Source organism: Phalacrocorax carbo, chromosome 2, assembly GCF_963921805.1.
Source record: "Phalacrocorax carbo chromosome 2, bPhaCar2.1, whole genome shotgun sequence".
In the NCBI taxonomy this organism is placed as follows: Eukaryota; Metazoa; Chordata; class Aves; order Suliformes; family Phalacrocoracidae; genus Phalacrocorax; species Phalacrocorax carbo.
The window spans coordinates 166,631,679-166,657,851 of NC_087514.1; the positions used below are offsets into that span (position 1 = coordinate 166,631,679).

The 26,173-nt window shown below is 45.9% G+C and overlaps 1 protein-coding gene across 3 annotated transcripts in view; it reads left to right on the forward strand.

The window, feature by feature from the left end:
• PTH1R (parathyroid hormone 1 receptor) overlaps nt 1-26,173 on the forward strand; it is a 134,801-nt gene that overhangs the window by 70,300 nt on the left and 38,328 nt on the right. For all 3 annotated transcript variants that reach the window (XM_064445203.1, XM_064445205.1, XM_064445202.1), the window contains 2 exons: nt 17,724-17,834; nt 19,374-19,492. In XM_064445203.1, the coding sequence (XP_064301273.1) occupies nt 17,724-17,834; nt 19,374-19,492 (230 nt within the window). The remainder of the gene's footprint in view (nt 1-17,723; nt 17,835-19,373; nt 19,493-26,173) is intronic.

A 26,173-nucleotide genomic window follows, 5' to 3' on the forward strand; every position in this document is an offset into this window, starting at 1 on the left:
TTACAAACGTGCCCTTGGTCCTGTTCTGAGACCTGGTTCTGTGACTGAGGCCAGCATTAGCTCCGCCATTGACTGGAACAGAAAGAGATCTAATACCTTGTCATTTAGATATCTCATGGGCCCAAGTCCTGGCTTTGGAAAAAAGTAATTTGAGCTTCTCAGGGCGATAAAATTCAGGCTTGCTGCTCCATCCTCTAAAGCAAATCTCTGCCCAATCCCAAATAGTACAGCCAAGAAAAGGAATCATCTTGATGTCAATACTCGCAGCAGTATATTCAAGGCTTTGAAGATTCAAGGCAATCATTAGCAGTAGGAAGTTAGATCAAATTAATCTGCAAGAGGTCCACTAATGCAAAGGCAGAATGAATTTTGATTTAACCTTTTCCAAGAAATGCTTTCTTAAGATGTTCTGAAAGAACCTCCAGTGGCAGCGCCTCCCGTTACACCTCAGAAATTCACTCTAGCACTTCACAAACAAGGCAGCGAGTGGCCAGACCATCTCTGAGTGGTCAGAAGAGTCGATGGTTGCAGACAGAGGACTTTGCAATTTGAAAGAGATCATCCCACTTTGCAGAAGAGCTGCTATCCAGATTTTTAGACTACAGGTGCCCTTGGACACATGAAATGATGTTACGGAGTATTTGCAGACTAACTCAACCTCCTTTTTGCAGTGTGTCTGCTCCTTTGTGCTGCAGGAGTCAAAGGAGAGAGGCATTTTTAGATCCTCTTGTGGGGTAAGGGGTGACAGAACAAAAGGCTGTAATCTGCACTGTTAGCTTTAACGCAATTAATTGCTTGGCTAAGGCTCAGGAGCTTAGGTTTTACACAAAGGCTTCAGAACCCAGGGTTAAAAGTATTTAGGTCCTGTCCTTTCCTCCTTTCATGATATAGAAACTGGGGCCTGGTTTCTGTTTGTGCTAATCACCCAAGGACATGTCGGTCTGTGCCCTTCTTAGCCAGATGGAGGACCTCATCCCATTGCATCTTCCCTCACTGCAGACTCAAAAGAAAAAGCCTGGGAAGGGAAACATGGTCTTCACAATTAAGGTGCACCAGCCCCCACCTTACAGACAATATTTATGGGGGCAAAGTGGTTGTGACTTGGAGCAATATAAATCCTGGATGGCCACCCCAAGCCTTCAGGCAGTCTCCTGTGATATCACTCGGAGTATTTCTGAGGAGCACCCACCCAGGTGGCAGGAGGACTCTTCTAATTGCCATGGAGGACTTGGGTTGTGTTACCATCCTGCCAGGTCTCCCATCTGTCTTGTCTTTGGATTTTTAGTAGCGTAGGACAGAGTTGTCCTTCACAATGCATTTGCATCTTGGCTCTGCAAGACCTACTCTTTTCTGGAACGAAAACAAGTGACTCTGCAGGCAGGCAAAGAGCTGTGCCCAGGTCCATTTGGCCCTCTGTTTGATAATAATGGCGGTCCATGGCATTGATGGGCCACTATATCTATACGGAGTCTACCTGCTGGCAATACAGACTGATGGTCCCTATGTCAGATGCACAAAGGACCTCATCTCTTCACAGGATCTCCCCCATGGAAGCCAGCTCTGCTCCTTCCTGTCCTGACAGCTCCCAGTGCCTCCTGAAAGTAAGGCTGGAGACTCAACCTCTGCTCCTGGATTTTATTTTCCTTTTCAGCAGTGTGATGAATAGTTCCTGCTCCAAAGGCTGCTTCTGCAAGTTTAGAACAGACTTATTTTATATTAGAGGTGGGGCAAGCCCTGCTGAGAAGTATGTTTGCAGATCACTGGGAGCAGTGCACCCCTTGGCCTGAAATGATTTATTGATCTGGCTGGTATTCAAAGGGCAAAAGGGAACAGGCACAGTCTAGACCATTTAAAAATGTATTAACAAACAAACAAAAAACCCAAAACAAATGAAGAAAAACCCAACAACAACAATGGAAGTGACCACAAAGAGAAACTACTCAGCCCAGCCTCAAGGTATGCAACGCAGGAGGCAGCACACGCTCCTGGTTCAATCTGCCTGTATCACATTTATTTTTTTGAAGTCTTCTAAATGGGAGAAACTGTCCCCATATGGTCAATAAATGGCCATAAGAATCATACATGAGGCCCTGAAATGTTTACACAATGTGCCCTTTCTGTCTGTAATAAAGCAGAGCTACTCCATGGCATCCCGGAGGACTTCAAGGTCAAACAATCTGCCCTGCAAAAGAGGGTGAGGGAGTATGATTTCACCTGATGCAGGTGACAGTGGCACAGTGAACTTGAGCTGAAGAAGTCACCTATAAAGGAAAAGTTGTGGTGGTTGGGGCCATTATGAATTTGAGTTAAAGTTGTCATAGCGTTGGTGATAGTCGTGTGCAGCAGAGGTGGATTACTCATGACCTTGAATATCTGAGCTCCTTCTAGAGTTGGTGGACATAGAAAAGCATCTTTTGGGGTGGTGTCTGTCTCCCACCTGTCTCCAGATGTTGACCATGGACTGAGTCTGGGATTGCTGATTTAGATGGACCACTTGGCACGTACGCTGCAGTATGATGCGGTTACTGACAATGACAGTGCGCTCCCTCGGAAGGTAGCCTAGCACTAAAATAGCTTACCTGAACATGTGGTGGGATCTCCATCCTCAGAGGTTTTCTAGAGTTGGCTAGACAAAGCCATGACTGACCTGACCTCATGCTGGTTTTGAAGGCTGAAGGTTGGACAAGGGATGTTCAGAGGTTCCTTCCAACAAACATTTCCATAATTAGTCCTGCCCAGGGGATTTACGATCACAAGCCAACAGCATTGAGGCTCCTTCAGAGGCTTGTTTCCTCCCTGTAGGCTTCAGTGCTTCGTTATCAAAGATTGGTGAGGGCCTAAGTACAATGCAGCAGGTCCAGAGCTCAACAAGGAGGGACAGGGAGGTCTGGGTAATTCATCTGTTTTATACTGGAAAAGAAGCTGAACTTTGCATGTTCTCTCTCTTCTTTTTCTTCTCTTTTTTTAAATTTTTTTTGATATGTCGTTTCCAGTTATTTTGCATGTTCAAATTCGTGCTTAGTTTGTCATTTCACTGAAGGGAAAAGGGCAAGCCCACAGTGAAGCAGCAGTTTTGGAGAGATCATAAGGAAAGCACCTCATACAGTGATGAAAGGATGAGACTTCTTCAGCCTTTCTTACATAGTTGTTTGCGGTGAGGGAAAAGATTCACATTCAGCTCTGCTTGAAGGAATCTAAATCTATTTTATTACTTCCCAGAAACAATGCTTTTACTGCCTAGTGTGTCAAAGGTGAAAAAGGAGATTGAAACGTCTTCCATTAGTTCTGTTTCGCTGTGTCTGAAAGTACCAAAAAGCGCTGGTGCAACAGCTGGATCTCAGCTGCCCAACCTCATGATCTGCTTGCAGAGCCAGTATCCTCCTGGGACCACAGTAGCAGCCCTCAGCATGGAGCAAAGAGTTGCTGTGGGCAACCCTGCAGACAGCCCGGAGGTGTAGGACGTTTGGCAAAGGAAAAAGTCCCTGTTTAAAATCCCTGGCCCAAGTCAATAAGGAGTGGCTTTGGACATGAGATCCCCATCTCTCTAGGGAAACTCTTAACCACAGAGATCATAGGAAAAGAGGCCTTTAACCCCATGGCTCTTTTAGAGCTGCTTTGCACTGGATACTCATGCAAGCTCCGCAACAAATGAAGACTGCTCTGCACCCTCAGGACAGGATTTCACATCTCTGCTCCGGGATTTTGTACGACACCCCTCAAAATTCAGCCAGAAGAGGACTCTGAGATGCATCCGTTGCTATGGGCACGCAAGGGGTACTTCCCTCTCGTGGCTCTCTAAGCCATGAGAAATTGGGTGTGCACTTCTGCAGAAAGCCTGTGCTTCTCCACGGAGCCTTGTGAGGACCTTTTCCTGCACACCTGCTCTCATCAACACTTTGAGTTCATCCTTGCATTTGAACCAGATTGAATGAAGTACTGTTTTTCCGCCAGCCCAGAGGCAGCCAGATAGAAGGTGTAAGGAAGGAGCAGTAACGACCCTTCTCTCAGACAAGGAGAAGGTGGAGTCCCGTGGCCTCCTGACTGCATGACATGCCTTGAACTGGTCCTACAGGGTGTCTCTACGGCAAAGGGAAGGAGTGACCGTGTCCTTGGCAGGACAGCGTGGTTAACAAGGGCCGAGCAGAGCTCGGTTATAGGGGCAGAGGTGCTAAGGACCTGTGCGTGTACACAGAGTCCAGTTTTCTTATTACCAAAAAGCATGACTTCATTTGCTGTTTCAGATGCCCTTTAGCGTGCAAGTATGGGCAGGGCCAATGGTGCAACTGATTGACCTGAGAAGGAGCCTTTTTGGAGGAGGTTTGTTTTTCAGCTGGATCAGCTTCCTGATCTGGTTCATCGTGCAGCCACATAAACAAGAGAGCCCTCACAGGGAAAGGAGCAGTGCCAGGAAAGAAAGGTGTTGGGGTAAGCAATTACCTGCAGTAAGCATTACCTGCGGAACATCTGAGGTTTTGAAAACTCAAGCTGACTTATCCCCCATAGCCTTCTCTCCTTGCTCCCAGGCAGCCCCACTTCACATCGAGGGGTGTATGCAGCCGCTTAGCGCTGTCAGATCCTGTCCTGCGATCACCCTCGACCCATGCCTATCCCTGTTCATCACAAGTTGCCAGGTACCACCTGGCAGAGGGCTGCTTGGATCCTGCCTCTGCCTGGGTGTGATTGCAGTCCAGTGTTGTGATTTATTCCACTCCATAATAGTCAATGATCTGTGTTTTCGGAAGCAGTGAGGGAATTTGGGACGCCTTGATATTTTTTTTCTTAATTTTTTAGATAGAAAGAAATATCATGTAAGCTGGTATGAAAGATCGGTAGGGCTGCTGTCCTCTGTCTTTGGAGCTCACACACAGGCATATTCAACTCCTCTCCTCTGATCTCAAAGGAGAGTCTGTGGCAGGGCCAAGACTTGGATTCTCATCTCCTTACTCTTCAGCCAGGGCACAAGCCACAAACCACATTTCCTTTTGTCCTGGAATTCAAGGTGAGGTTACAAAGATTCAAATCCAGGTGGACAGACACTGGTGAAAATCTTTGGTCAAAGCCCACTTGACTAAAACCCAAAACTCTCGTCATCGCCCTTGCTTTAAAGCCTCCGGTTTTGTTTTGAAATGAGAAAAACACATTCGGAATTTCCTGCAGTGCATTGGGTACCTGGGTTCTCCTCCTCTTTTGCCTGTCTCATTGCTGAGTGCATTTCATGAGCCAGTTCTTTTCCTGGTATAAACTGGCAGGTTCCCATTCAGTTTAGAGAAGGCATTGATTTATTGCAGATTCATTGATTTCTCCCACAGTTCAGCGTTGCAGCTTACTGTTTTCCCCCCTCTGACAGTCATTCAACCAACATTTTAAAAAATGAAACATCCAAACTTCAGAGATATCTGAGGGTCTTAAGAGATGAGAGGTAGCCTGGACCAGCACTGAACCTTGATTTTGGGCTGGTACCTGCTGTTCCATCTCTCACCTTGCAGATACCCACTCCTAATGCATTTAGTTGGCAATCGCAAGCTACAAACGGCTACACGATTTACACAAGTGGAGAAGATGCACTATGGGAGGGACCTGTGAGTCCAGCACCACTGCTTGCCCCCAGGAGGGGAAACTAGACTTTGAGGAGCAGGTTTCTGCAACATTCTTCCAGCACAGACTTGGATTTGGCATGGAGACATGGACCAGAACTGGCTTTTTGAGTGGAAAAGTGATCTTCCTGTGCACGGACTTCATGAGGTCTTCCCTAGGAAGCAGCCAGCCCAGAAGTGATAAGTGCCTGGAATCACTCTCCACCGTCCTCTGGAAGACCTTGGTCTCCCATTTGTTCCACTTAGCATTGTCCTTCACCCTTTGCTGGTTTTTGCTCTCAGTTTTATTAAATCCACGGTTTTCTTTTCTTCAGCCTGCATGATTCTTAGCAAGTGCCATGTGCCTCACGGTGCAGTGCCGAAAGGCAGCAGTTTCCAGAGCATCTCCTATCAACGTGGCCGGTGAGCTGTTACGATGTCCTCCCAACAAACCTGCACCCTCACAAGCCTGGCCAACACTGGCTTTGTCTTTGTGCCGAAGTGCTGATCTTATTGTAGCTCCAGCTACTAAAAATGACCATAAAAACCAGTACAGCAGGCCTAAAACTTGAACTGAGTGTTGTGAAAAAAGGAAAGGGTTGGTGGGAGTGTGGAGAGTAGTGGTGTCCACCCATCTTGTAGAGACGGGAAGGAGACGTTCATCGGAAGAATTCCAGAGGCTGGAAGGGATGTTCACTGTCTTTCTTGTTTTTAACTGTCATCTGATTCCTGTCCCATGCCCTGACAGATCAGGCAATTAGCTGTCAAGGGGAGTATTCAAATATGGTATCTGCTACCATGGTTCAGCAGTATCTTGTTCAGTTGAAATAAACCAGATGCAATTTAATTAGATAAGTGTCTAAGCCTTGTTTCAAGAGTTGAGTTAGAGACTAAGGAGCATCAGGGTGAACAACAGACACGCCAAGATTTTCTGGAGAGTGGGAACACGTGGCTGTTACGTGTGTGATTGCTAACAGGGCTGATAGTCCGAAGGAAAGTCCTAGCAAAAAAGAAGGTAAAAACCTGATAAAATTCTAAATTTTTTTCAGCTATAATGAACCACTGTTCATGTTTAAAAACTCCAAATTCCCTTTTTTTCTATCTAAAAATGTTAACTTTAATTTTATGCTGGCTAGTGGAGGGAGAGCCTCCTCCTGTCCTAGGACAGATCACGTAGACAGTGCCGTCTGTCCCAGGTGTATCTCTGAGCCTAAGGACCTGCCAGGGACTCTGATCCATGAGGTGACATGGACACAGCCCCACATGGACCTGTGCCATGGGGAGACAGGTCCGAGCCAGGCCGGTGCGCTTCCACGCAGGCCTGTCTCGGGATACGTGCGTCATCTGCCACTTTTGGCTAAGGCACTGAGGGACAGAGACCCAAAATATAAAAACAAAATGAAAAACCCAAAAACCTGTCCCCACAAGCATTTGGATCCTGTTCTTCTTTTCTCTCTTTTTTTTCTCCTCCTTTTTTCTTTAAATTTAGTCTCTTGATGAAAGCCTTTTGGAAAGAACAGGAAACCCTAAAATTTCTTTTCTACATGCACAAATATTACATTTCAGCCATGGTGGGCAGCCTGATGCCACCCCAAAGTTAAACCTGGAAGGGGATGAAGTGAAATTCCCAGCCATAAGCCATCAGACCTAATTTCTTTTTTTTTTTTTTTTTTTTTCCCTTCACCCATGAATTAAAAGCCTGTCTTCCCCTGGTTTGGAAAAGGAGATGGGACATTTTGTGGGAGAAGAGAGATTTTTATGCAAACCTGTTATTAGCAAAGGCCATCAGCAATCCTTTCTCAGAGTCCTAGGTGTTGGACCTTGCCTTAAAATGGCTTGTTTTTTTAATAAATAAACCTATTTGCTAGGGAAAGGAGTTATTTTTAGTTGAGAAGCTGTGTGTATTTACCTAACTTGTGTGGGTTGCACATCTGAGTTTATGGCTCCATTGTCCCTAAAGGACCTATACCCAAGCCCAGGCTCTCTCTGGGCTTGCAGAAACCCAGAATCTCCTCCTGGTTTTCTCTCCAGAGGCTCAAGTACCATCCCCTGAGAGTCCAGCCTGCCAGGGTCTCCTCAGAGGTTGTGTGTAGCCTCAGGTGCCTTAGAAGTTAAGGGAGACAAAGGATCCAGGGCAGTCAGGATTTGCCCTACGCACCCCAGACCTCTATAAACCCATATCTTCTCCTGCTCTTTCTATCTTCTCCCTGTTTCTGTTCTCAGTCCTTGTGGCTCAGCAATGCAGGGCCAGAACATCACCCCAAATACTGTCCTGCAAACAACCAAACCGTCCCTTGCTAGCATGCTCCCAGCACAGTTTTGGCCTGAGACCGCTGTCGCTGCCCCAGTGGATGCCATCTGGGGGCCAGCATGGACCAGGGGACCTCTCGAGATGGCAGCATAGACATGACTCTTCTTCTGGCGTGTGCCTGAGGGGGAGTTCAGATTTGTGCATATGAGCCATGCTGGGCTTGAAGGGCCTGAAAATGGGCTATGGTCTGTTACATCGACTGGTATAGGTGCGTTCAGTAAGTCTTGGCCAAGCCTGTGTTTCCTCATTGCATCTGTGGTTCTGGAATGGGTCAAAAGAGCAGTGAAACCCTAGAGGGAGATGTCATCCTCCCACCCAACCCATCTACCACAGCTATCATTCAAGTCAGCAGACTATGATGGGCTTGAAGCTCTTCACAGATGGCTACTTGCTCGTTGTGCCTGAATTAGAGCTAGAAAGAGAAAGGAAATACCAATAGCTGGCCTCTGCCTGCAGAGGCTTATGGGTGAAGGGCTTCCAATCCCATTGAGAATACTTGCTGAGCAGCTATACAGGTCTTGCAATGCACAGGAGGAATAAGTCTCAGAAGTTGTGATAGGCTTAAATGGTCCATGTGCTAGATATGGAAAGTAACATGAAGAAAAGGTGAGAAACAGTACGTAGGATGGCTAAACTGCAATGCTAATTATCAACCTTATTTCTATGCTTATTTTAACAATTTATATGACCAACAATATTCCCCCTCAGAGGGAGATCTGGAGGGTTTTGGAAGGACTAGGCATACTGGAATGAGGAAAGAAGGCTGCCTGGACTGAGCCAGGCCAGTTCTGGCAGGTTGAGTGTTATCAGATGGGACACTGAAGGTGATATTTCTTCTTTTGGGTTGCGAGGGCAGTGAGTGAACAGGCAGCATGTGAAATGGGCTAGTGGCGTCAGGGTAGCCAGCTCTCTGGAGTTGTGTCATGCTAGCAATTGTCTGGTAGCACTCATGACTCTGTGACTTTCCCATTCTGCCTTGGGGTGAGTAAAGACACATTGTGACTTGCAACAGCCCCTTGGCCCATGTGTCCTTCCCCTCTAAAGTCCTGTTCCTCCAGGGCTGAGTATGCAAGGGGTGTTTTGCCTACTAAACATTGGTGTGCAGACCAGCAAAGGTCTCTGGGTAGTAAGAAGAGGAACCTACATCCATCCGTCCCCTCTCCTCGCCCTCCCCTCATGCTGGCCAGCACACAGTACCCATACACCCACAGAGAGGCTCAGATTTGCACATGCTGGCGTAGGACACACTGCGCACAACTCCACTGAGAGACACTGAAGCACTGTGTCCCCAGCTACCCATGCAAACGCCCTCGGATGCATGCAGAGCATCTTTCCCAAGAGACACGTACTCCCCCTACATTGCACAACACAGGTCAACAATGCACACCTCTTCCTACAAACATACCCCCCTATAGATCTAGACGTATACGTGTGCAGGTACTGATACACACGTGCTCTGACAGACAGGTTTGAAATTCATCTCCAGCACCAAACACCCCCATACAGAGGCACTGGCCCTCCAAGCCTCTCTTTCTCCCCTTCCTGTCCCCAAATGCTGGGTCATATTTTTGGTTGCTCCTCCCTGCCTGTTTCCAATCCACCAAATGTCCTTCCCGTAATAGAGTGACCACAATTGCACACCGTATTCCAAATGTGGTCTCCCTGGTGCCTTGCACGGTGCCAGAATAAGTCGGGCTGATTTATATTCCATACCCCTAGATAAACACCTCGAGACCGTGTTTGCATTTATCCAGCTGCCAAGCAGCCTCGCAGATAGTTTTAATGTGTTCTCCACATGCATGTACCACTTGCACAGGAGCTGGAATTGAGACTGGGGGGAAGGAAAGGAGGGAGGAGGCAAGGAATAGCCCTCATTGCACCCTGGGGATACAATCTGAGCAGGCATAGCCCAAATATGCCTCTCCTTTCCTCTCTTTTCCACCAAAGCAACCTGCAGCGTGCTGGGATTTCTGACTAGGCTCAGGTGGGCGAGCAGAAAGAAAGGAAGAGCAAAAAGAGACGCATGTGGCACAGCCCTTTCATAAAGCACCCTGCGACTGGCCTTTCTGCCTTCAAAAGGCAGAAATGTCATCAAACAGTGTTTGCTTGCTCCGTCCTGATTACCGTATTGGCTTGTGGTAATGACTGCAATTTCCATGCCCCGAGATTTTAGCCCTCAAGGGCTAACGAGAGCTGCAAGGCACATCTGTTCTAAAACGACGGTAATCTGTGCTCCTGTAACCACTCTGTAGTACGGTACTACTGCAAGGGAGTATTCATGACAGTCCAAGCAACAGTGAGATGACTGGGCACACTATAATAGTAACCTTCAGACACCCTGCCTCGAGGATTTTACAGTCTAGCCTTAGAAGATGGGCAAAGGTGGTCTGTGATAAAATGCCACGCAGGTGCAGAGAAGTAAATCAGGTTTTCTGACATATACATGGCAGGTCTTTACCTGTCCTATTGTGATTGATATTAGAGGAACATGCCTTTCGGTCCATTTCAACGAAGCACTGGTGATACCTAGTAAGATGGTGACCTGACGTGTTTCCATGTGCTTCGTCTTCTCAAAATGCTTATTTTATGGTGGTGGTATGTCCCCTGCAGAGCTGGACGAGGAGGAGCTGTTTGCTGGCGACCTGAGTCCCTGCCCCAGCACAGCCCTGGGAAAGCACTGGGTGAAAGTAGCATTTAGCACCATCTCTCCGGACACGTGTCACTCAGAGTGAAGTTTGTGTTTCAGTGAGGGCGTTGTTGCCTCAAGCCTTGGGACTGCCTTCAGCTGAAGCTGAGGACTTGAGGGAGCTGGACTGATGGGCTGAGAAGTGAAAAACAGCCTTATAGGAACTGCATCAGGAAACTAGAGGAGGTGGCCCTTGCTGGTGCAGGGATGTTGCGGTGGAAAGGGAGGCTGAGCTTGTCCTGAGGAAGTGATGAGCTGGGTGTCTCAAGACCAAGAGATGAGAGCACAGTTACATACAGGAGCTGTGTTGGCATCTTTGTACCTGGGAAGGAAGGAAGAAGGGAAGGAAGGAATGGGTAATCTGGACAGTTTTGGAATTTCTCTTGTCCTTGGAAGTGATTGCCTCCAACGTGAGATGATTTCTGAGATCTAGAGTGGAGGTAGGGAGACAGCTGGAAAACTGAGGTGTCTTTGAGAAGTACAGGTGACTCTGCTGACTGTGAGACAGCGGCATACAGGATATTGGAGTAGGATGAAGATGCATGGCCCTGTCTGAGTGCAAGGATGGCAGCAGAGCTCACAAGTGCCGCATGCAGAGGAAGCTGTGACTGACACCGTGCTGTCCTCGTAGCCCCATCAATTCCGCAGCCTCCATTTGCTCTAGTGACACCATCTCAAAATCACTCAGGGACATGAAACTTACTGACCTCATCCCGAACGTGGTTCATCTGAAGGACAGAAGCTCTCTCCCCATTTCCAGTATAAGCTTTTTTCACTGCCAGTTTACACCTGTTTATATTTGTACCATTTTCCACTTCTGTAGCTCACGTCCATTCATGGCGCTTACAAACAGGATGAGAAAAACCCTCTTTCTCATTCTCACTTGTTGGATTAAGCAGACCAAACCTTTTATTCTCCTTCAGGGCCATCAAGGAAATCTTCCCACCCTACCAGTCCTTCCCTATTGATGGAAGATTTTTTCCCTTTCTGTTCCTTTTCAACAAAGGAACTTATAAGCTTTTCCCCAGAGAGGTTATTTTGTTTGACCACTAGCACTAGGACCTGTGAAGACTCTTCTAGCAAACCACTGTGGGGTGAAGAAGCAAAATAACTCTCAGAAGACAAAGCTTTGATTCCTGCATCAGCAGCTGACTTTTACCATCCCCACTTACCTGCCTCTGTTGGGTCTGTAGTCAGGGAGTGTGGTGGCCACTGTTCCTCTCCTTCTCCACAAGTACAATCGCCTTGTCTCCTTGAACACATATCAAACTGCAGAGACACAAAGCAGGACACCAGGATGAGGCAGCTGCCAAGTCTCTGGAGAATAAAAGGGTCTTGCCTCACTTCCAGCTACTCATGTTGTCCTGCAAGACTAATTTCTTCAGCACTAAAGTGGTTGGTGATGTCCTCTAAGCATGAGAAACTCCAGCGCAATTCCTGCCTTCCCTGTCCCCATCCAGGAGAGTTTTGGCTCGGAATCTGGAGGAGCTTCACCCACATCCATACATGCCGGGGATAGAAGCAATATCCTCCGTTCAGCATCTCCTGAATGACTGATACCCATCCAGGATACTTAGGATGTGGGATATGTATGAAATTTATTTGTTTTCTTAAAAGTTTATGAATTCCTTCTGACTTACATCTGCAGTGAATCCTACTATTTTTTCCAAGGAAAAAAATGGTTTTCATTCTGAGTTCACTCGGAACATGCGACTTCATGTCCCGAACCTACCCACTTGTATGAATCCAAACGGCGTATTTGAGCCTTCAGACTATTTTTCACCAAAACAAGAAAATTTTCAAGAGCTTTTCAATCAGCATTTAGAATGAACTGTATCCCTTCTGATTATCTATGCTCCTAAATATTGTTAACAGTGTCTCAGGAGGCTGTCTTATTTTTAGCATGCCAAAAGCACACTACTTGCAGGTGGTGGATGTTTTTTTCTAACGACAGCTTATAAAAAAGGTTGTAAAAATAGAGTTTATTTTTTATTTTAAAGTATAGCCATCAGGAAAAATTGTCGGCTTGTGGATTTTTTAAATTGTTTTCCTGAAACTCCTCACCATTTTTCAGGTTTCTTCTTGTAATTCAGTGTGGATCTCTTTTGAGAAATGACCAGGAGAAAAGGAAAACAACAGAGGGAAGCCAAGTTGTTAGTACTGCTAATATTTTTATAAACCAAGAAAAAAATACTTGGAAGAAATATTAGGGAAAACAAACAAAAATAAAAGTCCTGTTTGGATTCCAGCACAATACCAATGGAATATATGGTAATTTTCCTCACCATTTTATCATCAGCTCAGTTGTAAGGTGACCTCTACAGTGAGTAAAATAAGAGAAAGTTGGAGGCAGAAGGTGCAGAATTTGGTCCCAGTTATCACAGCGGTGGTCTCAAGCTGGTGAAATTAGAGGAGACAGGGTGGAGTGAGGGAGGAAGGAAGGGATGGGGCAAATCATAGAATCACAGAATGGTTTGGGTGGGAAGGGGCCTCTCAAGGCCATCCAGTCCAACCCCCTGCAGTGAGCAGGGACATCTTCAACCGCTTCAGGTTGCTCAGAGCCCCGGCCAGCCTGGCCTTGGGTGTTTCCAGGGTTGGGGCATCTCCCACCTCTCTGGGCAACCTGAGCCAGCGCTTCACCACCCTCATCATAAAAATTTTTTTCCTTATATCTAGTCTGAATCTACACCATTTTACTTCAAAACCATTACCCCTGGTTATATCAGGTCGATGGTTTGTCTCCTTAGATGGGAGGAATGGAGGTGTTCGATAGGAGTGAGAGAAGGATGGTGGGGCTCCTGTCTGGGACAACAGGCATGACACTGAGGAGAGAAACAGCTTTTGGCTGCATTAAAACCCAGGAACGTGGATCCAGCAGTCACAAAGTGTGGCTGGTCCTGACGTCAGTCAGGACTTCCATTTGGAAAATGTTTTCCGACAGTTTCAATGTAGGAACTTCTCAATTCATTCTGCAATCAGGAGGTCCAGAGGCACCTGGCTTGACCTGAGGATGTCCCCCAAAGCTTTCCTCTGCCACAAACTAATAACTGCAGTCCCTCATCCCAAGCCAGTTCCCCTCCCTTTGTCCCGGTGGTGCCCTGGATTGGAAAGAAACAGCCATGTTGTGCTTAATTTTAAGCTACGTAGTGCCAGTTGGCTGGCCAGTCAGCAAAGGGTGGTTGGCCAGGTGGCAGCTCCCAAACGTTCACCTGCCCTTCCCCCTGCTAATCATCAATCACCACGAAATCTGCAGGAAGGAAATCATGACTGAGATGCCTTACTTCTCCTTTAAATTTGGCTGAAATGGGTTTTCCAAGCACGGAGCGAGGCGAGGCGGGGGATGATGGAGAGGGGGTTAAAGAGGTTTATCTGTTTTGTGACAGTTCGTGATAATGATGACAGATTCATTTGCTTCTTTTCTTGGGAGACTGAGATGCTTTCTGAAGACCGAGTCCCACCAGATCCTTATCGGCTTTAATGAATCAGTTCCATGGGCCAATACACAGAGGCACAGAAATATTTCAGATGCAGTGAGAGGCAGCAAAGATGATCTATTTTTTTCATTTTTTTCAAACTCCTGAGGCAGCTGGTGGCTCCCAGGTTGTCCACGCGATAAAGCAGCAGTCCAGAGGTGTCCCAACACTGGTTTGCGCTGTGTTTCCTGCACAGAGCCTTCAACCCTCTGGTTTTTGGGGGGCCTGTGGGGATCAAAGTATGCAAGAAGAAATAACTGCAAGCTCTGTTATCCAGAAAGCATTTTCTTTTTGAATTAGCCCATTGCAAATGTGTGTGTGTGTGTGTTTACAGCAGGAGGAGGATGTACCCACCAGATACTTTTCCACATTAGTATTTTCTGGGCAAATGTTGCAGTATGATACGAAATGAAACTACTTACAGGTGAAGGCTGACCTTTGCAAGTCATTCTGAAGATCCTAGAAAAGTGGAAGGTTTTTCTCTCAGCATTTCAGAGCATGACAGTCAGATGAATTTATTTCTCCTCACTGTTGTTTCTCCACAGCATTCATTTTAAAGTTTACCAAAATTTCCTTCTGTTTTAAAAAGAATTGGTTTTATTTTAAGTAAGACCACTTTGAGGGCTAAATGAAATCTTGATTTACTTTCTTGCCGGCAAAAAAACCTCAGAGACAATAACATTTTGTCTTAATCCAAATTTTGTGGGGCACTTTTGTTTTTCTTTTTCTTTTGATCCTTCCAGAGAACAGAAAAATAAATAAACTGTTTTTCACAGTGTAAGTAATCCTGTGACATAATGAGCCAAAGGGAAGGGCTTTCCCTGTTTTCATGAATAGGAATTCTAGTATTATTCTTCCCCTAATGTGACTGGAAGCAGAGAGGATGCAATAAACATCTTCCTCCTTTGTATCACACTAATACTGAGGAATTTTAGCTCCTCTGCCCTCACTCCCAGTTAATGCTTTAGGAGATAGGCAGTGATTAGCCTGGTCCTTTTCATCAGCACAAAATTAAAGATAGGAAGTCAGCTGTTAAGTGATGAGTTTTTCTGTTGTTTTTCATGTCTTAAAATACCAGCAAACTGAATTGATCACTGTCAGCTCTGACCCTGGAGGGCACCATACCAGCCAAAGGTCTTTAAAGCAATCCTGGATTCTTATTTAACCTTGTGAAAGCCCATTTGTTATAAAGGATAAATTACTGTTTGGTTGAAAGATTGCTGAGGCACTAGCTTTGATATTAATGAAACATTGCTGAGATCTCGGCTGTGTTTATCGTTTCTTTGCTAGTGGAGCTCTTTTGGAGATAAGAGCAGGCTTTTCCTTTTTAGTTTGATTTGCATGTAACTCCTCTCTCTCAGAGACTTCATAGGCTGTTGATAAACTCCTTCACAGGCTGCTGTTGGTATGGAGGGCAGATGCTGCCCTGAAAGCAGAACTGGGGCAGACTCACCGATTTTAGCTTTTCACTTCAAATACTCTACTGCAGCTGGATTTTAACCGGTGGGTGCAGTTAATACAACCCAATGCAAAGGCGTATTTAACCACCAGGTTGGACTGGGGTGTACAGTCCTTCCTCGGGGACTGGAAATGCAGCCCATGTTGAACATCCCCATCTGAACGGGAGCTTGTTCCGTTGTGGGACTGGGAACTTATGGATCAAAAGCTGCTGAAATGGGTGGGTGACAAGCTGGAAGGATGTCAGAGTTGTGGGACAGGGTTTGACTTCCCTCTTTTTAGAGCAGCATTGAAAATTAGGCCAATTCCCTCAGCTTTCAAGAAGCCTGGAGGATTTCTTAGCCCTTCTCAATACGGATAAGTTCTGGCTTTGTCCCTTGCAGACTGAATGAACAGACAATGAGGAAGATGAGACTGCCAGGAGGGTGGGCAGCCCATCTCCCAGGGCAGTCTGCCTCCTTCGCTGGTATCTCAGCCACTTCAGAGGCTGGTGGAAAACCCCATGGGCTGCAGAGCTCCTTCGTGACCCTCTTAGCCTTCACGCTTACGTGGGACATGATGCTGGAGCCCTTGAATGATTGGCTGGTACCTCTGGATGCCATAAGAGAAGCGAAGCTTCTTATAATTACAGGTTGATAGAAGACCTGCTTAATTATTTCTCAAGTTCTGGAGAATTGCAAAATGACAATTAAAGAACTTTAAATATATACCTAGATACTTGCCAACTTTTTAAAAAAAAAAAAAAGGTTTGGGGAAAAAAAGCAGATATAAAATGTCAGAAAGGACTTTTTCTGTGGTTTGTATCTCTGCTTTTCCTTCTGCTAAGCATATAAATCACAGATATCTGCAAATAAACTAACATACACAGAGGGAAGGGGGTGACCTGTGTATGGGGGGAGGCAGGATTTCTCCTTCACGGCTATTTTAGCTTTCTTCAACAAACAAAAAGGGGGAACAAGGACATTTTAAAGAAAAATCCGGTAACAAACATCCCACCACTCCCTGCTCAAAAGGTTAGGAAGTAGCAGTGCGCCTAGCAAAGTGGTACAACAGAGATACACAGTTCCCAGGATATTTCTATTCCTAAGGCAATGGGGCTCTTGTGATTTCCCCACCTGCCCATTCTCTTTTTGCTGCTTTGCTGAAAGCCTGTGACTGAGCGAAGGGCAGAACTCCAAAACAGTGAGTAAGCAGGGGGAAAAGCTGGGAAAACTCGAGCGTTGTACGCTGTGCTTGGCAGAAGGTGACGGGTCAATCGGCGTGTGTGCACTGCTGGCCAATTAGCATGGGCACGGCTCCAAATCCATCAGTGCACGACCTGCATCTTGCCCCGTGGTGACATCACGGGGAAGCAGGGGGAGAGGGAAGGCAAGACTAGTGAAGTCATAGGCAAAAAGGATGTTGGATGGGAAAGGGTGCAAATCTTTAAGAAACAGAAATTGCATCTTTTCACTCCTTAAGAAGCAAGGTAATGAAATATTCTCAATTTACAGTTAGAAATATTGCCACACACACCTCTCTATAGATTCTTGCTAGTCTTAGTGTTACTTAAAAGCACACCCAAATTCAGGCACACAAGCACATCCGAGAGAGCAGCAAAGCATCGCAGTATAGCATAGCACTGGCTCATGTAAATAATTACTTAAAATTATAGCTGAGTTTAGATTAATGGTCTGCAGGCATTAAATCGTAGCCAATCTGCTCTGTGGGCATGAGTACCTTTCAGGGAAGCCTGAACTGGCAGCTTTGAGCCTCACAGTAACGTAACCACAGCATAATCTAGCTCCTTGGCAGCCTAAGCTCAAATCCATGCTGCCATATCAAAGCTGCACCCACACGGCCAAGCTCCCTTGGACACCTCCAGGTTGCCTGCCAGTCTACAGAGCCCTGAATGCTCAAGTCCACTCTGCTTTCCTGTCCCATTTTCAGTTCTTCCAGCCCATGGGGTAAAGCAACCTTCCAGAATCATTGACCCCTCTCAGAGAGTGCTCAGCTCTTATCCCATGTCTGACCGTGTCCTCCTGAAATAAAACAAGGGAGAAGTTGCACCTTCTGGAGCTAAAGCCTAAGAAGACAATTGCAATGATGCCTAAGAGCAGCTTTCTATAATTGAGTGACAGCTTTTTTGCCTTTTTCATGGAGAACCGTCTCCAAACGGTGGGGCATTAGTGTCGCCTCTGCAGGTCCAGTGGCTCCTCTTTATCTTTGTGTCTCTTCCACAGATGGCTTTTGTCTTTCTGAGTGGGATGGTATTGTCTGCTGGCCTGAAGGTGTGCCAGGAAAAGTGGTGGCTATGCCATGTCCGGAGTACATCTATGACTTCAATCACAAAGGTAGGTGTTGTCCTCAGTGTCAGCAGAGCCTGCTAAGCTGCAACAAGGCGAGGCCTGGGAGTCGGAATATTATAAATCCTCTTTAGCGTCCCTTTTTTATCACGTGGTGACTCCCTTCCAAGCAGACGTAAAACCAGGGAAAAGGAAGTAAAGAAACTGCCACTATTTTTTTTCTAATGCTGAAAGAAAAGCTCTGTTTTAACCTGAGCAATGACAAATTTCCCACCTGCCCACCCAGACTGTAACGGGGCATTAGAAATACCTATTACACGCTTACAACCAGGTATTCTTGCAGCATTACAAACCTATATTTGTTTGACACCACAAACTTTGCGTAGCGATAGAAACCCGCAACATATTCTTCCAATCTATAGTCTTCACTTCATGGGTTTGTTAATTCAAGCCCCTGATCTCTGCCCAGACCCCTATCTTGGGTATCTGAGAACAGTGCTGGTAACCAGAACATGTGAATTCCTCCCTATCTCGCTTTCCCTCAAGCAGCACATTTCTTGGTTTGCATGTGGTGCCACAAAGTCTGTGCATGTTTTTAGAAGCAATTGAAGTACACTCGCTCCTCAGTGTATTTCCAAAGCTAAAGCATTCTCTTTTCTCAGGCAAAGCTGTGCACCCAAAGACTGAAAAATTACAGAATTAAGACTCCAAGTTCCCAGCAGAGCACTGACGTTGTTTTCAGAAAACAAGTAATGATATTCCAATGTACCCTGGTTGCAAATAGTCCGTCCTGCCTTTTCTGTGAGGGACTGTGAGCTGAGCCAGGTTAACCCCTGGCTGGTGACCTCTCGCAGAGACCCCTGTGCATGCTCTTCACATCACAGGCCAGGAGGAACAGGCAATCCATCCTTTTTTTCTCCATAACCCAGCATGGCACAGATTCCCCACCTCACTGATGTCCACTGGTCAAGTCAGCTAAGGTGGGAGTCCGATTAAGACCCTTAGATGAAGAGGCGTCTATAAGCTCTCCCTCTGTAGTCACAAGACAGAAAGATCTGTTGGCTGGTTTCAGCCCTGTCAGCTGTAATGGGACTTTTTACACACCGCTCATGCAATGACACCCCCACACAAACATCCGAACACAGATGTTTTAATCTGCCAGCTGAATCCTGAGATGAAACCTTGCCTTCTCTTCTTTCTTCATCATCATGAGGAGGGTAGCCATAGAAAAACCTGTCTGGAGGTGCACTGAATCTATAAACAGAGCTGCATAATATAGATCACTGTTCATAGGGAGAGCTGCAACTCTGAGTATGATTCTATGCTCTGGGACTTTTCAAAGCTTCTCGCCTTGGTTTGCAGACCCAATATCTTAACCTAAACTAAGTGCAACTTGTTATTAGCTCCCTGGTGTTTCTCAGCTAGAAAATTGATAAAGTTGCTAAAGAGATGGAAATTGTGTTCCTGCAGCTGAGCTTCGAAGCAGGCAGGAGGCATCAGGGCTGATGGGATCCGCTCTTGGAAGAAGCTTCTCCTGTTCTACCAGGTCTAGCCCCATTTACCCTGTCTCTCCTTTCTCTTCCACAGGCCATGCTTATCGCCGGTGTGACCTGAACGGGAGCTGGGAGTTGGTCCCAGGCAACAACCGCACCTGGGCAAACTACAGTGAATGTGCCAAGTTCCTCACCAACGAGACGAGGGAAGGGGTAGGCAATTGCATTTGTGCATGGAGCATGAAGGGTTGGCCTCAGCCGGGGCTAACCTAAGGAGCACTGTCTCATTTAAAACCATTGATAAGCTCTAGTTCGCAGCCTCCTCTTGGAAACTATGTCAGGGCTTACCAAAGCCACATCTTTGTTTTAAGAGGGAATTATTTTAATTTGAAATTGTCCTCAAAGCCAGAAAGGGCTCCTCCAGCTGCCACGATCCCATTTGTAAAGAGATCTTGGGGAAACCTAAAATAGGCTCAGGGACACTGAGAAGTGGTTGGAGGTTGTTCCATGCTATTGAGACGCCCTCTTCCCCACCAGGCGATAATTTTGCTACTAGGTTGTTATCAATAATTCCAATATTTGCATGCTTGCCTATGCTAGGGGATGTACAAACACAGAGCTAAAAGATGGGTCAGTCCAACCAGTGGCAACCCTGTTTCTGTAGGTGATTAACAGAGAAACTCTTGGTTGAGAGGTATAAATTAAGGATCAGAGGTTTTATGTGGTCTGTTCATCGGAGATGGGTGGGGCCGAAGTCCTTTGCTAAAGCAAATTGACATGTAAGAACAGATCTTGAACTAATTTTGGCGTAGCCATAATTTGAAACAGGGACACCAGTCGAAAATCAGAAAAAGGGAATCATAGCACATGGAGAGGGTTTGGTGTGCTCCTGGGGAAAAGAGGAAAAAGATTTCTACCTATAAAACCGTTCTATGGGCCTTATTTTCACACAAATTCGGGTGATTGGCAAAACAGTAGCTGGCAGACATTTCCTACCTCTCTGTCTGGATCTGAGCCCAGCTGGGGCTCTGTAGCGCTTCTGAACGTCTCGCAAGCTGAGTGCATCACAGAAGCAATTCTGTGCTAATGTGACAGCAAAGCTGTCATGGAGTCACCTGAGAGGATGTGACCTTCTTATTTCGCAGAGAAAGACATTTCCACCTACACGCGGTTGCTGCTCTATTTCTGTAATTTGCAAAGAATTTAGCAGCAACCTCTGGTTTCTCAGTGGTACTTGGAAGATGTCCTTCTTGGATATGGGGTATGGCGCTAGGGACTGATCATTTGCAGCAAGGGTTATTTTCAGACAGTTGGACTTAAAGATCTAACCACAAGCCTCACGGTGGGGAGCAGGCTTGAAGACGATACACAGTTCCTTTGGGAGAATGTTCTTAATTTTAAATCTAACCACAGCATAGTTTGTTTTTTGGTTTGTTGTTTTTGTTGGTTTTTTTCTCAATGGTGAAGCAACATATGAATGAAGTGGTTTAGTGAGGAAAGATGTTATCTGAGCATCTGCAGGCATTATACAGAATCATAGAATCACTGACGTTGGAAAAGACCTCTAGGATCATCAAGTCCAACCGTCAGCCCAACACCCCCAGGCCTCTTAAACCATGGCCCCAAGTGAACCCCCCAGGGATGGTGACTCCCCCACCTCTCTGGGCAGCCTGTGCCAACCCCTGACCCCTCTGGCAGGGAAGGCATTTTCCCTCATCTCCAACCTAAACCTCCCCTGACGCAGCCTGAGGCCGTTCCCTCTCGTCCCGTCACTGGTGACTTGGGAGCAGAGACCAGCCCCCACCTCACTACGGTCAGGGAACAGAAATGGTTGTGTACACCAGGTACTGCTCCAGCTACCTAATAGCAAAGCTACTGAACAGCGTCTCAATGCTGGTTGACATTCACTTTTAGAACAAGTTTTGCGGGACTCATCTTTTCCCAGTCCATGTAGTGGAAGGAACAGTTTTAGCCCCAGAGGTTTCTGGGAAGTTTCTGGAGTAGGTGTTGGAGACATTGAGCATCTTGCTCACATTGAAAGTTTTACTAAGTTGCACAACTTCCTGACCTCTCTGAAGCCCTTGCCTCCCCTGTCCCACCTCTCTCAGCCATGTCCTGAGGTGGGAGTCAGCTGCCGCAGACCCCTCCATCTGAACAAGTCTCCTAGGTTTCCCCTAGGGAAAGGAGGTCCTTTCTTTTAAACCTCCCATGCTGTCAGCTAGGGCTTGGTCAAGGTAAATCAGCAGGGGAAGGGTACAAAGAAGAGAGTTTCCATTTGTTACCAGCACAAGGAGTAGAGACCTTCCACCCCAGGCTGGTAAAAGAGGTTGAAAGCAGAGTCTGTTGTCCTGGATCTCACGTACCTGTCTTTGTGTCCCCTGAGTGGGTGGTCACTGCACAGACAGGGGACTTGGACTGTGTTTCCTAATGGAGGGACATTAGATGAGGTGTCATGATGCAGAAGACTTCATTTTTATTCTCAACCTCTGATCTTACTTCAAAAATTACTGCTCCTCATGACCTCTCCCTTTATCAGCTGTTTTAATAAGCGATACCAATATTATCATCCTCGTTATTCTGCACAAAAGGTTTAGTCATCCTTGGCTATGAGTCTCCTGTTCTAGCCACACAGAGGTGAATTTAATGATATTTAATGGTGAGACAAATCAGACCATCATCATTGTTTGGATTAAATGGCCATCATGGTATTGCCTACGTGATGCCTGCGCAGTGCAAAGACCATTAGAAAAAATGGAAGTTTCCCCCAGCTTTGGAATCGTATCTTGATTAACAAACACTTTTCAACAGCATCTATTACTTATTATTATTATTATTATTAACCTCCTATTTGCAAGACATTGCTTGCCTCATTCCAGCCCTGCACTCACCTCACAGTGACGCTGCATGCTGTCATGTAGTTGTCTGCTTTTACTGTAGAGGTGGCTGCATTTTAGTGACAAGTGAAGCAATGAATATACACCCACTGTGGGTCTCTTGGGCCTTCTGGCATGAAAAGCACTCTGGAAATAAAAGAGAAAATGAATGACCTTTTTTTTCTCAGTTGGGTGATGACTTTCACAGAGCAAGGAAGACCTCTTGTCTTTCACACCCAAGCGTGGCTCTGAAGCACTGGTATTAATAAACCTTTCTTTGATTTTTTTTTTTTTTTAGTAAATATGTCAAGAGATGTCAGAATCAGGGAATTTGGCAAGATAGACTAGTTGTCTTCAGAGAGAGATTGTTTTCTATTATTATTCCCCCCTCCCGGGGATGGCATCTTTGCGTCACCAGTAACAGCTGCATTTAACCAACATTTTGAAAGGAGATCGTGGGCCGACTCGGTGTAGGACAGCATCTGAGCAGATGTAACCAGAGGAACTTTTAAGAAACTATGCATTAGGAAAAAAAAATGTCTGTCTGTGACTATATATATATCTGCATTGCAATCTCTAGAAATAGGCCTATATCTATAGATAGCTAAATATACCGATACACACACCTAAATAAACACCCACGTCTATGTGCGCGCACACACACACATATATATGTCCATGTGTGTTTGCTTAGGTGTGTAGTTTTCTCATTTTAGCCACTGTGGGATAATTATAAGATTGACCAAAGCAGCAAACAGAGGGCCCCCAGAGAAAGTTTGTGTCTTTCCCTACCTTGTCCTGAACCATATAAATAAGATTATTTCACACAGAGCAGCATGGAAACTGCTTTCTGAAATTAGCAAAGCATGCTAAAGCCATCAGAGCCAGGAGAATTAACAGCTCATAACTGCCCAGCGAGCAATTGCTCTTGGGCTCTTTTCTAAGGGAAAATGAGCACTGCTGGAGGGCGCTGGATTGACAGCCCTGAAGATTTATGTCCTCCCTTTAGCCAGCAGAGCAGGTAGGCTGCAGCTAGCTATTAAAGTGTGTTTCCCCAAATACCTTGCAGATAGCACTAATCTTGCCATAAATAACCGTGCCTCAGACTGGGTCTGTAGAAGACAACTGTTTAGCAAGGGGTAGGAAGAAGTTTTGTGGAAAGGTGTCTTAGCAGCACATCATGTGAAGGTAAGACAGTTTTCTCTGTGCCTTCAGGCAACGCTGAAAGCCACCGGAACACCACAGTCTGTATATATTCTCTCATAGTCTGCTTTTAAGATAAGATCTCTCAGTGCAGCAGAGATGGTGGAAAATCTTGTCCTCCCACTCCTTCCCCAGGAGATGTGCATGGGCGTCCCCCATCCCAGTTGCACCCTCGATCTTCAGAAAGCCTCTGAACAGATAAGCTGTGGCTTCCCACCCCCCTGACCTGGCAGCTCTGCTTTGTTTATTTTCCGTCTGGTGTTTAAAGAGAGTCGGTAGGACAAGGGAAGGAAGGGGAATGGATTGGCTGGTGTTCACGCCTAGAGGAAGGCAGTGTGGCTAAACACCAGCCCTTTATCTGTCTGCTGGGTGTTTCACATCGCTGAACCACAAGCTGCTGAACGATGGGAGAGGGTATACAGCAGGGCTACATAGCCACTAGGTAATAGACACATAGGTGGGTGTATATATATATTTATTCTATGTTTGTTCTGTTCTTACACTCTTCCCTAAGCGTCTGTTCCTGGGAGTGTAGGAGACAGGGAAGAGGGCTAAAAGGACCTCTGGCCTGGCCATCGGCCATTCTCCTTACAACTTTCTTAAGGTTCTCTTAAAATTAGGAGCCAGGGCAACCTGTCTTCTTGCAGCTCCTCAATCTTTGGATAAAACATAACACACATGGAAAGTGCCCCTGGCACTAGTAGGCAGCTTTTTAGGCAATTTCTCCTCAAAAACTATAGTAGCGCTTTGATCATGGACCCCTTCCACTTCACACAGCAAGCCAATAGCTGCACCTTCAGATTGGTCATTTTTCTGGTCACCTTTTCAGATGCTGGCAGAAGTAATGACATATTTTTCTCAATAAGCAGAAATTTCTTTCATTCCCACCTCCCCAAAAGCAACACTAATGTCCAACACATCTTTTTTTTAAAGCAGGTCAATCCCATCCTGTTTTCAAGGATGAGCTTAAGGGTAAATGTGACCTACATCTGCTGAAATCATGGGGAAGCGGAATAGGAGCCAGTAACTTGGGAGGTTAGCTCAGCTTGGAAACCACCACCCTAGCAAAACAGACCATCCTAAGATCTAACATCCCACCAATCCTCTCTTCATCTGCTACTGCTTGTTTATGTCATGTTGGTTTTACTGCTTCCAGAGAAATCAGAGACCTCCAGAATCCATCACATACCAAACACAATGGGAAAGGCACAGCGTGCTGCAGGGCTGCTTTATCTAAACTCTATTGTTCAAACAAAAAAAACTTCTATGCCTGGCCTTTGTTCTTGGAGCTCTCTGGGGTCCTTTTAAAAGCCAACAACTTTGCATAGCCTCAAACTGATGGCATAAAACATGTCTACTCGGTGTATACTGAGATATACAGATGAAATGTCATCAAAGTGTCATACATTCACATCATGAAAGATGGGCAGATGTTTTAAAATATGCATAGGAATAAAAAAAATACACCATTGAGATGTGTTCTCGTCCCCACTTATCGCCCTCCAAGAGCCTGCAGCTGCGGGTCATTCTCAGCACGTGGCTGTAGCACAGGATTTGGAGAACCTTTTTTCTGTTAATGTGAACAGCAGATTTGGGGCACATTTTGTCTGTGGCCCCCTGGATGTGCTGTGGCTGTGAATACTGTAGATAAACTGGGCATGACATGGAGAAGAGGTATCTTTCAGATATACCTCTTCGGGGCACCCAAAGAGCTCGACTGCTTTCTGAGACATGGGTCTACTCTCACCATTTTCCTTTTTTTTCCTTTTTTTTTTTTTAATTTATTTTTGTGGACTCTTCCATAGAGCTCTGCGGACTGCAGTTAAATAGTCCTTTTTTTTTTGCCTACACTTAGACACCGGGAACCACTGGAGATGTTTTACAACCTACAGTATTAGCACAAGACTGGCAGATGTCTATGAGACCCATGCGTTTCTGGGCAGCATCCGGGTCCACATGGATCTTACAGGCATCTCACACAGCTCTCTGTGCTTAGGTGTAGGCAACTGAATCTAAAGATTTCTCCTTGTTGACTATCACGCAAACATAGACACTCAACACACACAGAGACGCACATTTACACATCTAAATTGGGGTGTCTTAGTCTGAGAGCTGACTCCAGTCACTGTCCAGATGGTGGGGATCTGGTGCCCATCACCTCTGTAGATGAGGGGAACAGAATTCTGTAGGAAAAAGTCACATTCAACACTCAGTGATTTCCCTTAGGATTTGGAAATCAGTGACTGTTTTGTGCCTTTGCAAATATCCCTCCCCGCTGCCATTAAGTGTTTTTTTAGTCACATCTTTTATTTTAAAAAGAAAAAAGACAAGAAAAGCAGTGAGTGGAGCTAGTGACAGAGGCTTTCTGGCATTGCTTATCATTCAGAGCAGTAAAATACTTCCCCTGCTAATTTCAAACATATCATTAGCAACATCTGAATCAGCAGCTTTGAGAAACTTTGCAGATACTTGATCTGGAAAGCTCTTACATATGCTTCCATCCCCATATACTGCTAATCCCACCCTTCAATATATCCTGCCAATCCCTCAAAAGACCACTGGATCCATTTCAGCTTCACAACTTAAATGTTGCAGTGTCTTGCCGTTGTCTTGCAAAAGGGAGAAGAAAAAGGTTGAAAGGAGAAAGTTGGATACAGGGCACAGTGCAACGATACTCAGACTGGGGTTTGCCACCAGTCACCTAGAAAATACCTCTCTCGGTCACCTGTGTCCCTGCCTGTGACACTGGAAGGAAACAGGACACACAAACACCAAAGCCCTAAAGGTTTCGTCCAGATGCTGAAACGTGGGTTATGTT